General features: G+C 32.1%; 1 protein-coding gene across 1 annotated transcript in view; it reads right to left on the minus strand.

Moving 5' to 3' along the window:
- Positions 1-15,784, minus strand: part of LOC130901829 (uncharacterized) — a 109,790-nt gene that overhangs the window by 25,046 nt on the left and 68,960 nt on the right. Inside the window, exon 7 of the mRNA XM_057813451.1 lies at positions 4,331-4,710. Within this exon, the coding sequence (XP_057669434.1) occupies positions 4,331-4,710 (380 nt within the window). The remainder of the gene's footprint in view (positions 1-4,330; positions 4,711-15,784) is intronic.

The following is a 15,784-nucleotide window of genomic DNA, read 5'->3' on the forward strand; positions in this document are numbered from 1 at the left end:
ATCAAAGGAAGCTTTTTTTAAGTAAATTTTCCTATACATGATTATTGAAAATCTTTAAATTTTTCAGTTTAACAAAAATGAATGTAGTTACTTCTTGATATAACCAATATTCACGCACCTAATGCCATTTTTTAGGTTTATTAATTAAAACACAACAAGCCCAGAATGAAAAATGTGGGAAATACTTTATTATACTTTATATTTTACAGATATAAACTAAAATAACTTCAAATACAACTGGGGTAATTTCTAAAAACGATTATTTATAATTTTTGGGACTTGAACCATTTTATGACTGAAACTGTTGCATTTTAAACATAAACAGGTTCATCGGTATGTTTTTCTTCGTCAGCCTGGGATTTATCGCCTTCGCTTTGTCTAGTGTTCCCTTCAACCATGAAAAGTCATGTCCAGTTACAGTTTTCTTTCTATTTTATATTCCTGCTTCCAAGTTTTTAGTTGATTTAAATACTTCCTTTTTCATTTCAATAACCCTAAATCTTGGTTCTTTGTTCTTTGCTTCTCTTGCTATCTTCATCCAGTCTTGTACAGAAAAAATATGGGGGCATTTGCGGCTAAACTTTTCAATTACGCCGAAGTCTGCGTCGTTCGGCAAAAACGAATGACCTGACACTAAAAATTTAAGGTCTTTAGTGTCCTTGGCCATTGTGAATCTTGTACCAACTGAAGCAAAGAAAGGGACATCTTTATATTCCTGTTCTGACTTGTGCATGAATCAGAATACGATATAATGTGGTTATGATTTGCTGCAAATTATTTCAAGTGTTTCAACACAGACGTTGCGACATCCTGAGATCCACGACCTCCTTCTGTCTCATTATACATGTACATGAATCCAGTTCCTATTTGAATGAATGTACCCCAAGGTTGTAAACATATAAATTTTTGTTGTAATAGGCTACAGACATGGCAAGTTTAGGTTTAGCGTTTTTGAAGAAAGTACATAAAAGTTGAGGTCTGAGGCCTTTTTTTGGTCAGATTTCAGAGCATTGCGGGCTTGACCAGCTTCTGCAAGATGTATTTCTTTATCTATTTCAAGTTTCTTTTTTGTTTCTTCATTTTCTTTAACATCAATTTTCATTTTAAGGTTGTCGCATAAAGGACAAGTATCTTTAGATGGCAGTTTAAAACTTAAATTAAACTTTGCGTTAAAAATATGGTAGTTAAATTTTTTTTTGTAAGGAATCTCATTTTCTGAGACATATTTTTCTTTGTATAACTCATACATTTTGCTGATAGTTAATACCTCATTCAAATATTTCTTACCAGGGTTATCTTTACTGGTATAATGACTCTGATAGGCGGGAATAGAATTGATATGTTTAATAATTTTCGAATCATCCACTTTCTTTCTTGGATTCATTCCCCGCGAATCTATTACTGAACATACTTCATCTTTCGAAATACAGCGATATAATCTACCAATACTAATTTGTAATGTATGTAAAAAATACTTCTTGCATACTAATATGGTATAATTTTCTATTCGGAAGCTGTACTTGAAAAACGTTTGCTTTGCTGCGCCTGTGCCACTTCTAATTTGTTTTCTTGCGACTCTTTTTGCTGATACCAACCCTCTATAAAAACATTTTGAGGGGAATAGTCAGCTAGTTTTCAAAAATAATCAAAAAATATCTTGCTCTGATTTTCTTGCGATGTTTGGAATGTTTTTGAGATACGAGTCTCCCCGATGAAGAAATATATGCTTTACCGCAATTTCGTCGCCATTGTTTCAATTAGTATTTCAATTATTTTTATTTACACTTCACTTACTAGATTTGGATAAACCTAAAATTAATTGTTCGCTGAATACACTGTTTAATTAGAGTTATTTATTTATTTATACCTGTCGCAATATCATTCTGAATTATCGTGTCTGAAACATCCGCCATAGTTGGTCTTGTATAACTGTTCAGTGTGGGTATAATAACTTCATCGCCTAATTCGCTTAAAAAAAATTGCAAACAAAGTTGGTATCAAATCCCGTTGCTATCAGACCAGGATATTAGATACTGGACATTTGTAATTGAAACACAACCTCACTTTTAGGAAGTAATTCACGCTGATTAAAATAATAATAATAATAAAATAATTAAACCATATCTTCACACTCGCTAGAATCGGACGTTTAATATACCTTTAAAGTAGAATAACTTAAAATAGTGCAAAATTGGACTCATTTATAGAGCATACATTCTGTTTAACTCAGAATAGCTAGAATTTTGCATTATATCATCTACATTTTTCCACAGATAAAATTAGATGACGTCGTAACAGAAACTTGGAGTGTGTTATTCTCAAAATTGATGAAAGCCAATGCCATAAAGGTAAATCTTATTTCTCAGTCACAATGATGTTGATAATTATGACGCTCTTCTTGATATTAGGTGTTAGTTGCCAGAGTTATATATATATATATATATATATATATATATATCCAAATTGAATACGAAACTTTAGAACCAATAAAATGTCATGTCTCCTCTATCAATTACTTATAGTTGTAATAAACCATCTACCATTTACCCAAAATACCTTGAAGGTAACAGTACCTTTAGTTTTGAGTTTACAAGCGCTCCTATTTTGTATTGACAACAAATACTGAGTTTTTGACTGTTAGCCATGAAGAAGTTTCATTGCATCGTCGTCAAGATGAAATGAATTGAATTTAGTCGAAAAGAAAGTAAGATTAATCCTGGAAAAGGTTCATATCAACCTAAGAATATTCATTTTCAATTAAAAATCATATTATTCATTTCAACGCACTATCAAATGTGACTAAGTGAGCTATTTTAATCAAAATAAAAAATTAGAGAAAGGATAATACGTCAATTTTAACTTTGAAAACGTCTATACTCATAAGTAGTTCAATATTCACTCACAAACAAAAAAATCACGAAGCAAAGCAAAAAAAAGAATGTAAAAATTTTATAGTTACTAAATCAGTAGTTTTTTCTTATTTCATGTTATGTTGAAGTTAAAACGACGGCTTTAATTTCTTTTTCTATAAAAGTATTCGCCGAACCTTCTATTTCAAATAATTAAGTATTCATGAGGTTCATCTTCTTGATCTACTAGATAATCTTTATGTTTTACTCAATTATTAATACTTGTTTCTCTTCGTAAAATGTAGTATCAAACAGTTCTTCCAAACCGGAAGGATTCTTTTACTGTCACCGGAAATAAAAGTTTCATGTATCGTATCATGAGGATTTTTCGTTGATTTTTATTCAGTGTATCATAAAAACATACACATTTTATTGCATATCTCATCATGATATAGAAATATAGTTTTTTAAAGGCTATAGTATCTTCATCATATTTCATCAGTATTACTTCAACGTCAGTGGCGTTCAAACTTTATAAAAACCCAGTATTTTGAGGTAATAAGTACTAAGTATTAAGTCAGTTTGTAATGCAAGCCAATAAAATATGGAGTGCCTCAAGGTTCAGTATCAGGCCCTATATTGTTTCTTCTGTTAAGTCTCTTTGCGGACGATATTAGTTTCTCTTGGAGCAGCCTTAACGATACTCACATGGTGCGTTCCTAATCTTTTGTGACGTAACATTTTTGAAACTTAATTCAAGTCATATAAAAATAAGTTGCAACTTTTTGTACTGAACTATATGTCGTCGTTGAATCTGTAAAATTCTAAGGATATGTTGTAAACAATTCTTTGAAATGGGTCATATATTCGCTTTATCACAAAATTAAGTCCTGCCTATTTTGTGCTAAGAGTAGTTTCCAAGAATTTATAAAGCTTAATATGGCCTTTTTGAGTCCTATCTTCGATATTGACTTATAATTATTCGTATTTTGGAATTTCATAATCCGTAAGCACGCTTCTCCTATTTTAGAAAGGTCATTGCAGAGCACGATCTTTATCTACCTACTCCACGTTCAGAACTAGTTAAAGGCTCAATACTGTACAATGCGGAAAAAATACACAATCATTTGCCGATTGAAATTGAATCTATAACATCGTTTTTTCTGTATTTTGTTAGAATAGAATTGATTTTTGACAAAAATCATCACAAATGGAAGCATTGTAGTATATTAGATTCCATTATCTGGTTTATTTACATCATTGACTGTTTTGTTGTGTCAATGAATATAAAAAGTTCCACAATGTATATTTTAGAAGTGAAAACTTCATAGCTAGATTTCATTTTATTTGTATATCTATTAAGCTATCTGTGTGTTTGTTTTATAGTTATTTACAAGCTCTTGTCTGCAAAATGTGAACAATTTTTTGACAATAGAGTATTTTTCTTTTTCTTTTTGTACTTTATAGGAAGTTGTGCTTACCAGTACAAACCATCGCAATTAGATGGCGTCCAAAGCTGCCCATCCCATACGTTCAAGTAACTCCTACATATCTGATCGGGTTTTTTTGGATCCCAAACACTCGCAACATGAAACTTCAATACACTTAACCAAACTCGATATCTAGGGGGCGGTAAAATCATACCAACATGCCTCCAATCTGGATAACGCGTCCTGTGAGATGGTGAAGGTGAAGGAGAAATCGTAGCATCGAGACCTTGAAGATGATAAAGGCATGTTGTATTAGCTGGTATAGAATGTAACGGGCTTTCCACTACTCCTCGATTGGTACCACGAATCCAAAATTCGCAGTTTCGTTTTTGTTTAGTGAACGACGGAGATTGAATATCAACGAAAGTTACCTGGAACAAAATACAAATTTTTAATCCTAATGCAATGAAATTTCTACATACTTTTCTATAGACAACCAAAGACTTAAGAATAGCAGCATGTTTGAACGAAACCATATGGCAAAATAAACATATCGAATTAGAGGTCAAATCGAGAATATACATATTTAGACCCATAATGACCTACACCGCAGAGACACGGCCAGAAACGGTGAAAGCAAAAAGAATGATGGAAACAGCAGAGATGAAAGTGCTACGCAGGATAACCGGAAAATCGCTACTAGACAGGAAAAGATGCGAGAACATCAGAAGATGACGTCAACGAATGGGTTCTATCGAGAAAGAAAGAATGGAATGAGCACATAAGTCGTATGGACAACAATAGACTGGTCAAGATAGTGCATGATAAATACCCATTGAGCCGAAGGAGTAGCCGCCGACCCAGAAAAAGGTGGAGCGACAACTTTGAAGGAGGATAGGAGGCAAGGATGTCGAAGATAAAACAGGCGACTACGCCTAATACGAAGAATAAGATCGAATTGATTCACATGTCATGAAGAATTCTCAATTATTGTATTTTATAAATTTATTATTGTTTATGCTATAAACATAGCTAATATCTATCTAACACAATCAGGGAAAAATTGAAACTGGATGGAAAGAACGAATAGTAACATAAATCAGCGGTGATGAAAATATAAAAAAAATAAGAGATACTAAAGAATTCTTTCGAAGAAGTAAATTGTGTTTCACACCTGTAAAAGTAGAAAGATTTCAGGATTAAGTGAGTGATTATATAATGAATTATTTTAAATTTAAAAAGAAACGCAGTGTGTCACTTTATTTACATTAGTGTCCTTGTGAATCAAGTAATACGGACAAAATATTTAACAATCTTCTATACTAATATAAATTTAAAATGAGATAGTTATGATACAAGTGTGGTCAAAATACTGTTACGAAAACGTTCGCGAAATAGGTCCGTAGTACGGCCCTGTGGCATTTGTTTGATGTTCGAGTGTAAACAATTTTTCATAGCAAGTAGTTTATTTACAGTATTTCTTCTAAATAATTTCTAGAAAAGTCTATTTATTTATTTCTTTTGTTTCGTATGTTCTAGAGCTTCGTTTTACGATTTGTGTAAATGCAGTTAGTAATCGCAGACATTGATTAAGTGATGATTATAAGTTATAAATTAGTGTAGTGTAGTAGTTTAGTTAAGTGTATTGTATAGTGTGGTGCATAAATTAAGAATGTGAGAAACTGTGTATTGATTCACTCCACGAATATAGAAAGGGGGTAAATAAATACGAGAAACGTTACAATATTAAGTGAATATGAAGATATAAATAAGAAAAATCAAGTTCTAGTAGAGGAAATGTGGGGAACAACATTATTGTTCATTACAGACGTCACTAACAGTAAATAGCAATATCATACAATTTACATGGGCTGCAGAGGAGAACCTGAAGATGTCAGTATATTTAGAACTTGTATGAGATGTTGTGAAGGTCTTTCTGAATAAAAGTTTAATATTTTTTGAAAAACAAAATGCCTATGTGAATTGAGAAGGAGTTAAACATGTGTACGAAACTGCACTATCATATGAAACTGTGAAATTTGAAGCAGCTAAATTCAATTTTTCGTCGTATTAGCTTGTTTGAAGACGCGACGAGCGTTCAGAATTGCCAAAAGAATTATGCATGCATATGCTATCTATGCGGGTGTTATTGACGTGGTTTATGAGAACTGAGTCAGATTTTTTGCGCCGATTCATAATTGTATATGAAACCTAGATCCACCGGGATGAAACAGTCAAGAAAGTAAATTTACAAAGACGAATCTGCTTCGAAAAAGACAAAGACGGTTTCATCGGCCGGAAAAGTAATTGCGACCCTTTTTTGGATAGTCATGGCTGTTCATCTAATATCTTCAAAAAGAAAAGTCGACCGCATTTGAATGTGTGCTTTTTTATAAAAACAACGCACCTTGTCACTCTCCGATGATTGCTATGGTTTAGATTCATAAATTAGTCTTCTATTTTGTTGGCTACTGACTAGATTCTCCAGATTTAGCACACAGTGACTTTATATTGTTTCCTTGCGTAAAAGTTTCCCTTGCAGGAGAGACTTCCATCCGATATGGTCATAGAAAGACAACTAATATCATAGTAAAAGTGTATAGTCTCAAAACGAGACCATTTTCATAAACAAAAAATGATTATGAGAAAAAACTTTGCTTCTCTCTTAGGTCGGAACCGTATCAGACAATCCCTGTATCTTTATCTCGCGGAAACTTTCCACTGGAGTATAACTGCGCCTTTCGACTACACTATTTCTTGGAAGCAAAAGATACCTCAGAATTTGTATCACCAGATATTAATTTGGGGAAAATAAACACCTGCGTATTTCTATACGGAATCAATATCCCACAAAAAATTATTAGGATGGTAATTTTGAGTGCCTTTTCCGGATTAGTAGAAATTATTTGGAAAATACTTTTTTATTGATTGAGAGTATATTATATGATGAAATAAGAGGTGTGAACTAGGTTTCCAAAATCTTTTTCCCTATTTTCCATCAGTCTTTAGGAGGTATATTTATTATTATAGTTACCTATAATTCTTTGATACCAAAAGTGTTCATACAAAATAGGAGAGTCAAAATTAATAGCAAAAGTTTCGTAACTTTGTCCATTTAAAGGAAGTTTTAGACTAACTATTCTCCCTTACAACCTTGAAGGGATTTTCGTCTATTTGAAAAGGTGGTTAACAACTTTCTTAGAGCACGGACTTTATTTCCAGAACGTTAACAGCCTCGATTGATTCACTAAATAGAAAATGAAATTTCCACATCATAGACAAAGATTTAGTTATACTATACAGATATTTTTAACGACGAAAGAAAGTGGATAACAGTTTTAATTTTACTTATGAAAACAACTAAGATTTGAAGAGAATACGAAGGTTTTCGAATACGAGGATTATCTAAAAAATTTCTAACCTAACAAAAGAATAAGACATTTTTTGCAATAAACATTTTTATTTTTCAAAATAATCTCCTTTTAAATGTATACTTCAGCGAAGCACTAAAATCCTTGTCTAATGAAAATCTCTCCCTTTCAAGTAAGATTTTGAGATTAGAACAAAGTTACCGGGGGTCAGATCTGGTAAAGACAGTGGGTGGTCCCTTTTCAAATTCAGTTGCTGTTTACAATTTCTCCCTTTAACTTATCAAGCAATGATGCATAATACCCTCCTGCTATTATTCCACCTTTTTGAAGATAGTTGATTTCAAAAAACAGTCGTCATCATTTTCCAGCTGATGGAACTACATTGGCTTTTTTGGAGCAGATTGACACTTTCTGTTTTGACTTTTTTCCATTTCAGGAGTGGAGATGGATCCAGATTTAATATAGAGCAATAGACTGACGCAAAAAAATCAGATGTTGAATTGCATCAATAGGGCCTAGGAAATGTTTATTCGCATGCAAATTTGGTCCAAAGTGAGCAAATGTGGTACCCCAACTTTTTAACAACCATCATAGTCTATATCAAAGAAACAGTAATAAAACGAATCAATATAAGTATCATTAGCAGTGAATTTCATAGAAATGATGAACTATGATCTACTTCTACAAATATTCGTATGATTTGAGAAATTATCTGGTCAGTTTATTATATTTATCAACCAAATATGAAGTATACTCATCGTTGCCGCTTTGCTATTTTGCGGAAAAAAACTCACTTCAACCATGACTGTAACTTGCTTGGCTCGTTTTCTATACTATTCCGCCGATTAATTTAAAAAAAAAACTCTTAACATAGCTTTATGCGATGTTATAACCACCCAACCGTGACATTTGCTACTTTCCAAAACTTTATTATGGAGTATTTCTGAGTAATGTCAATTTCTGTTACAACATAAATATTTTTTTTTTCAATTATATCATAGAAATATGTTCTCTTTTTTTATCCAATCATCGAACACTTTTTTGAAGTCGTGTTTTAACTTAGAATGTAATAAATCTAAAGTTACTTTCTGAGCTTCTTAAGTTCATTTTTTCAGAAATAAACTCGTTATCACGAATATGTTCCATCTTTTTCACGCTACTTCCCATTTCCAAAGTAGAAATCGATGAAAAATATATCCATATCTATTTAGAATCAAAAGCTTTTCTGTTAATAAATATGAATCAGACTAACGATGCATTTCTATATTCTATTCCATCAAAATAATTGAATAATGTAGGTTTACGTACAGGGTGATTCTGAATTAATGCGACAAAATTCATCTAACTCGTTTTTGAGATATTACCCTTAAAAAGTGGTGACTAAAATTAAGTTTTGATTTTTTTTCTAAAATTTCAGTAATGCTAGAAATTTGAAATTCTAAAATTTTCATGTACTCACAAAGGAATTACTACGAGTGTTTTTTCAATATTCCTGTTATATTATACAGGGGTGAAATTAAAAAAAAGGCATTAGTCTACAAGACACCTATAGTTGATATCAACGATTTGAAGAATCGTTTTCAAATAGCATGTGACATCTTAAGAAATACACCTCAAATCTTTGAACGTGTACAGCAATCCATAACACGTAGGCTACGTTCATGTTTTACCAAATCCGGGTCACTAAATCAATAAATAAGATTTTATAAACAAATTAACCAAAAATTGGATGAAGTGCAGTATGTTCTTCAATCTTCATCAGTCTCTACTTTTTCGATTGATATATTTTTTGGCTACGTGCAGCATTTATTAAGCCCTTATTTTGTTTAAAATTAGATAAAAAATAAATTCTGAATTTAAAGTTATGAGAAATTGGGCTCGTATCAAATTCACGCTGCAGTAATTACTGGACTTCGTCCATTTGAAATTAATATAAAATTATTCCATGTCGACATATGCGTTAGAAGGAAGGATACTCAGTCTGCAGGACTCAATGGTTTTTAGCGCTGACCCATTACTAAGTTGAACGCTTGATGACTTCAGAAAAATTTCATAGTTGTTTCATTTTTTGAAGCAGTCTATTTGATGTTTCTATTATGGCGCATGTATTATCAATAAATAAATATATAGAGTGGTTTCGAGTAATCAAATGTTTCTGGTTGATCTTGGTCCAAATCTTCTAGGCGCGGTAGTTGTTTCAATCATTTGGACAATCGCCTTTCATTGAAAATACGATACAGATCAGATTAAAATTTTGGAATCTTGTCCAGGGCTGGGATTAATGACAATTATTTAGTTGATACTTATTTGACAATCTCTTGTCATTGTATTCCGGCTTTCTCCACTAATACTATCAAATCCGGGACAATCCGTGTTTGGACACGGGAAAAACGAATGAAAATCGGTACTGTCCCGGGAAATCTGAGACGGTTGACTACGTTGGTTGTATAATGGCTCTGAATCCTAAGAACCTCTTCATTGTGTTATCAACTTTGTTGTTTTTAGAATATCTTCAATTATTTCTTTCTGTGTATTAATACAGTTTTTCATTTTGTTTACTGTAGTTATATATGGCAATCAAAATAAAAAAAAGTTTTTAATGTAACAATTATCGAAAACTATTTATTATACTTGAAGCCTGCAGCTGGTGGCTGATGTGAAGATAATGTGTATATTTCATTTGTTCGTCTAGATACGTTGATGAAAGTACTTTGTTTATGTGAAATATTAACTTGTACTAATCACTATCTTCAATAATATTGAGAAAAATATATATCTTGACTACATACTTTGGTCTCAATTAGTGGTATTTCGTTATATGTTTGAAGGATCCATCCTCTGTAATTGTAAAAACTTCTCCTTAAACTTTTTACCAATTTGTGATGTTTAGTATCTAACTTTCCATTCTAAAATGGTTACGAATACAAAATAGTCGCCTAAAGTTTTTCAAGAATTGACGAAATCAGATTAACACTGACCATTTTTATAGAAAAGAATTTCCGTTGAGTTGATTTACTAAAAGATACGGAAAATGAACTCTAACTAATGTATCTGAATAGGATTTCTAAAAGTATATTTCAGCATGGAGGTATATTAATTCAAGGTCATTTATCACAGCAATTTCCCAGAAAAACTATTAAAATTGAATACACTTTTGAATTGGTTGGAATAACTAAACACAACAAGAAATTACTTTGTCCACCATCTGTTCTCTATTTGCTTACAAAATCTTTCTGCGGATATAAATTGGACTGTAAGTTTGTGATTATATAGCGGACTTAATGGCTTACAGTCTAATATTCCCATTTTGTAATTTCCAATTACCATTTGAATGTTACTAGCTCACTACTTGGAACTGGATATTAGATAACAGTTTCCGTTAAATAGAAGTGTCTAATATCATATTCTATAGAAATTTGAATATTAGAGGTGGATGAAATAATATTAGGTTGAGAAACATTTCAATGTAATTCAGAGAGCTGAAAAAACTCGTTAAATACATTGTGAATCAATGGAAACCTTCAAAAATTTATGATATTATGTACTTATCTATTTCAATTTGCTGCATTTCAACAAGATAATTGTGAAAGTAAAGAGTAATAACGAAAAGAAAGTGAAATATTATCAACATAAATTATTTATCATAATAGGAGAAATAACAACCAATTAGTTAACAGATTGCAGTAATGTCGGTTTTCATATCTGAAAATTGCTGTGCCTCAATTTACACATGTCGTAAATTATCAACACTTCAACACTAGCCTTTAATTCTATGAAAAGTATCTTTGCTTTCAGTTCTTTTAAGCATTCTCTCTTTCTTTATTGTCGACTAAATACGTTTTTATAATATGTAAATAGTATTGAGTATAAAGTATGATTGGTATTGCTTAGACATTATTCGTAACAGAAGTTCAAAACAGTCGTAGTGGCTAAGAAAATATGTAAAATAGGAGAGGAATATACAGTTAAGTTGAATTTATAAGCTCTTACGTTCACGCACGCGCAGATGCTCTTGTTGGCATTTCTTTCGGAACGGGAGCGCGGGCGTTTGTGTTTGTAAATCACACGTATTCTGTTTAATTTATGCTGAACGCGGACATGGGCGCCAATGTGGGCGCGTGCGCAAAAGTTTATAAATTGACCTTTAATGTGCGAAAAGCACAGTGTTAGTTTAATCGTTTCAATATTGGCATTTGGAAATCGTTCGCGCTCAGGTCGTTAGGTAAGATCTATGAAAGTTGTCGAATAGAGCCAGACGAATTAACCGAAAGCGAAAGATCGAATAGAAGGGTGTAAATAGCTTCTAACCCTGCCAAAAGATGGAAATTTTATTAGACTTATTGTTACTGATAAAAAATGTATTTATATAAACATGAAAAATGAGACAAAGGAAAATTAACCGTCGTAAAATGAGGTCGATTTGAGCGGAAATTTTTTTTGTTTGTATGATGGAATTATAAATATTTATTTTACTTCGAAATCATTGTATAAGGTTTTATTGAAGAAATATTCAGATTCAGTTAAATGAAAAGTGGTTTTCTTACTCCATGACACAATCTTCGATGAACTCTTATAAGATCCAGCATTTAATCCGGTTCTTGCAACCGTCGGATTATTGTTAATTCAGATTTACGGCGAAATTCTTGTGAGGGGAAAAATTGAATCCAAATATACGATGAGTTGGCTACAAAAAACAAGGTCGATAAGGTGCGCGCCATTTCAGCTTGTAAACTGGCGGCCCCAACTTAGTACATCACCAAACGCCACTTCTTTAGGTCAGCACAGGTCGGATGTGAAAATGCCAGTCGGTTTTCCCGAACGAAAAAATTGGCTGAAAAACCTCATAACGTGCGCGCGCGAAACCTTTTGCAACGTGCGGCTTAAGCTTCAAATAAGAGCGGTGTAATAATTCAAGAAGTTTTGCAGGCCGGAAAACCCTCATAAAAAGTGATCTAAAGTGCCGGAAAACTCATTTGAAAAACCTCATATCATCCACGCGCGAAACCTTATGTAACGTGCGGTTTAACGGAGGGTTTTCCAGTCTGCAAAGCTTATTGCGCTATTACACCGCTCTTATTTGAGGTTTAGACCCCACGTTACAAAACGTTTCACGCGCGCTCGTTATGAGGTTTTTTAGACTGGCATTTTCACATCCGACCTGTGCTGACCTTAAGAAGTGGCGTTTGGTGATGGACTAAGTTGGTGTCGCAAGTTAACAAGCTGAAATGGCGCGCCTTATCGACCTTGTTTTTTGTAGCCAGCTGTGGGATAAAAGGAGATGTCGAAACTGCTATGCGTAAGCTATTTGCATCTTAGCCCAAGAATGGTTTTAACAAGATGTCAAAGAGGATTGCTAAACGTTATGTTTAAACTATAGAAAACCATTGGTTATATTTCGAATATTAAGGCTTCCTTTTTGTATAATTAGTTAATATACAAAATGAACAATGGAAATCGACATTTCTTATGCTGGACACCCTCTATATTTATTAAAAAGTACTAGTTTCTATATGTATCTACATTTTCACATACTTTTTCCAACACCATCACCAAATACCAAAAATTTTATTTTCTATTATTTTTAGAATTGTGAATCATGTTTGGTTTCTAGAAGTTTTTTCTACTTATCCATATATAGTGTAATACAGACGATATATATCAAAAAAGTAATTTTTCCAAAATATGTGTTAGAAAACCGCATATATATAGTTCAATAAAATCATTGCGAATAATTTATAATCAAAAAATTATTTTAACAAAAAGAAAGACAATCATTAAATCAAATATCAATTACAAGAAATTCGTGGTGGAGTTTTTTATGGAACTTTTTTGGGTCAGGATAATCTCGAGTATTGTTTTTAATTTACTTACCTACATAGGTAAATCTCCCAAAATATTTTTGTATTATATAAATCATGTGAAGATATAAGTTAACAAAAGTTATGAGGAAAATGAATTTCATTTTATTTAGTACATTCAAATGTAAGCTAGTTTTATGAAAACAGTTTCCACTTTTAATTTAATTGAGTTATACGTGTATATAATGTAGCAGTTATTTTTTTGATTTAATTGAGTGGAAACCTTGTAAGAAGTATGTTTGCCTCTTTTACCCTAACATACCACAACGATTTCCAGCATTTTGTGTTAACTGGTTCAACCTATTGTTGTACTAATTATCAAATTTAATATCCACATAACTTGCACTAAATATGAAGTACGCTACTGATTTCACCAAGCGCCACGAACAACTAAAACATGAAGTCAAAACTTTTTCCTCCGAAGACTGAAGGAAAGACGATTTGGGAAAATGTTTAGTATCAATCTTAAAAGTATCGTTAGACTACTTCTGTAAAGTATTTATAAATCTTCCTGCTCTTAGGAAGTTATAACGACTGAAAAATTCTGCTTTTTAGAGATTAAGAAAACTTTTTACTCAGAGAAAAATTATTTGAAAAAGTGTTCAGTGAAATTAATCTGATTTTATCACGATATAAATCGTAAGGCAGGGAATTTTTGAAATTTCCGCTCAATTTTGAGTTATTTGTGTGTAATATTTTTAAACGGGATTATTTATATATAATACAGGGTGTTCCAATATGACTGCAGTTTTTTGAACAAATTTCAGTTTCATCACAAGCTATTGTTGGTCATCTTATGATGAATGCTTCATATTATCAGAAATCCTTAATCAAACGCCAAGCAATACTTTTTTCTGTGCAATATTTGGGTGTTTTTCACTGAACAAAGCAATAATCGTATTAATCGATTAACTTTTTCCTCTAACGTTAACATTTAATTTAAAACAGTTCAAGTTTCACAAAGTGGTGTTTGACAGTTCATTGTAACATATTAATATTGTTAAGGACAAAAAATTTCCATCTTTCCTTGCCAGTCCTTGTTACAAATATTTGTGTTTGTTTTGTGAAGCAATATAAAAATTGAAAATAATATCTAGTTGAACGATGATTTTTCAAGTTTGTTATAGGGATATAAATGTTAAACAACTCACGAGGATGGTCTCAGGAGTACCTAGCCCAACAAAAAAAAACAATCTCCTTTCAGCTTCATGCACTTTCCCCAGTGATGTTCAATAAGTTCGATACCCTTTTTATAATAAGAATCGTCAAACTCTTCAAAGCAGCTATTAACTGCCTGCATCACATCTTTTTGTTGGAAAATCTTTGACCACCGAGACATTTTTCCATAGGGTTTATGAGGGAACAATCCAAACTTGAATTCAATCGTTTCGGCCATTGCAATAACAGATGTGTAAGCTGGAGCATTGCCTTGATGGAACAACACTCTCTTCTTAGCCAAATGCGGCCGTTTTTGCTTGATTTTCGCATAATACTTGTTGTTGACAGTTTTTCCTTTTTCAAGATAGTCAATAAAAATTATTCCAAAAAACGACGCCATGACCTTGCCTGCAGAAGGAACAGTTTTTGCCTTCTTTGGAGTCGGTTCTCCCTTTTCAGTTCATTGTTTTGATTTTTCGTTTTTTTCACGTTTGCAGTGATGAACCAACGTTTCATCAATAGCGCGAAAATTCGGCTCTATTTCTGTGAAATAAAGCCGATTTCTTTCTTTTTTTATGTAGTTTTTGATTTTTAAAAAAATAATTTATTATATATGATTGTTATATCCACGTTATAAATAAATATCTATTTTAAAATTTCATGTAATATTTCAAAAATTGAAGTGATAAATTATACTTTTTGTTTTAGACATATTCTTCTGAATTGATATTTTCTTAGTTCTTTGCGTCTCCTTAGGTTCCATGGATTTACATAAATATGCTTAGTTTATTCAATGAATTAAATCTTTTTTTATATTTAACAAATTATTTTAATCATATAAAATTTTTGTTTTCACAATCTAACCAATCGCAAACCCAAGACAGGTGGTTTTCTCCCAATTAATTCTATTTTCAACTTTCTGTTTTCCATCATCTCCAAAGTAGTGAGATTTGCTGCAAAAGCACTATTACGCGGCATAAACAGAATGATTCTATCTGTTCAAGAAAGTAAAGAGAATATTAGTCAGGATTTTCAACAGTTAAAACTTGGGAAAACTATGAAGAGCCAGCCAAGTATGTGGGGACTTTTGCGTAGATAAACCGTATTATTTTCATAGG

Source organism: Diorhabda carinulata, chromosome X, assembly GCF_026250575.1.
Source record: "Diorhabda carinulata isolate Delta chromosome X, icDioCari1.1, whole genome shotgun sequence".
NCBI classification, from domain to species: domain Eukaryota; kingdom Metazoa; phylum Arthropoda; class Insecta; order Coleoptera; family Chrysomelidae; genus Diorhabda; species Diorhabda carinulata.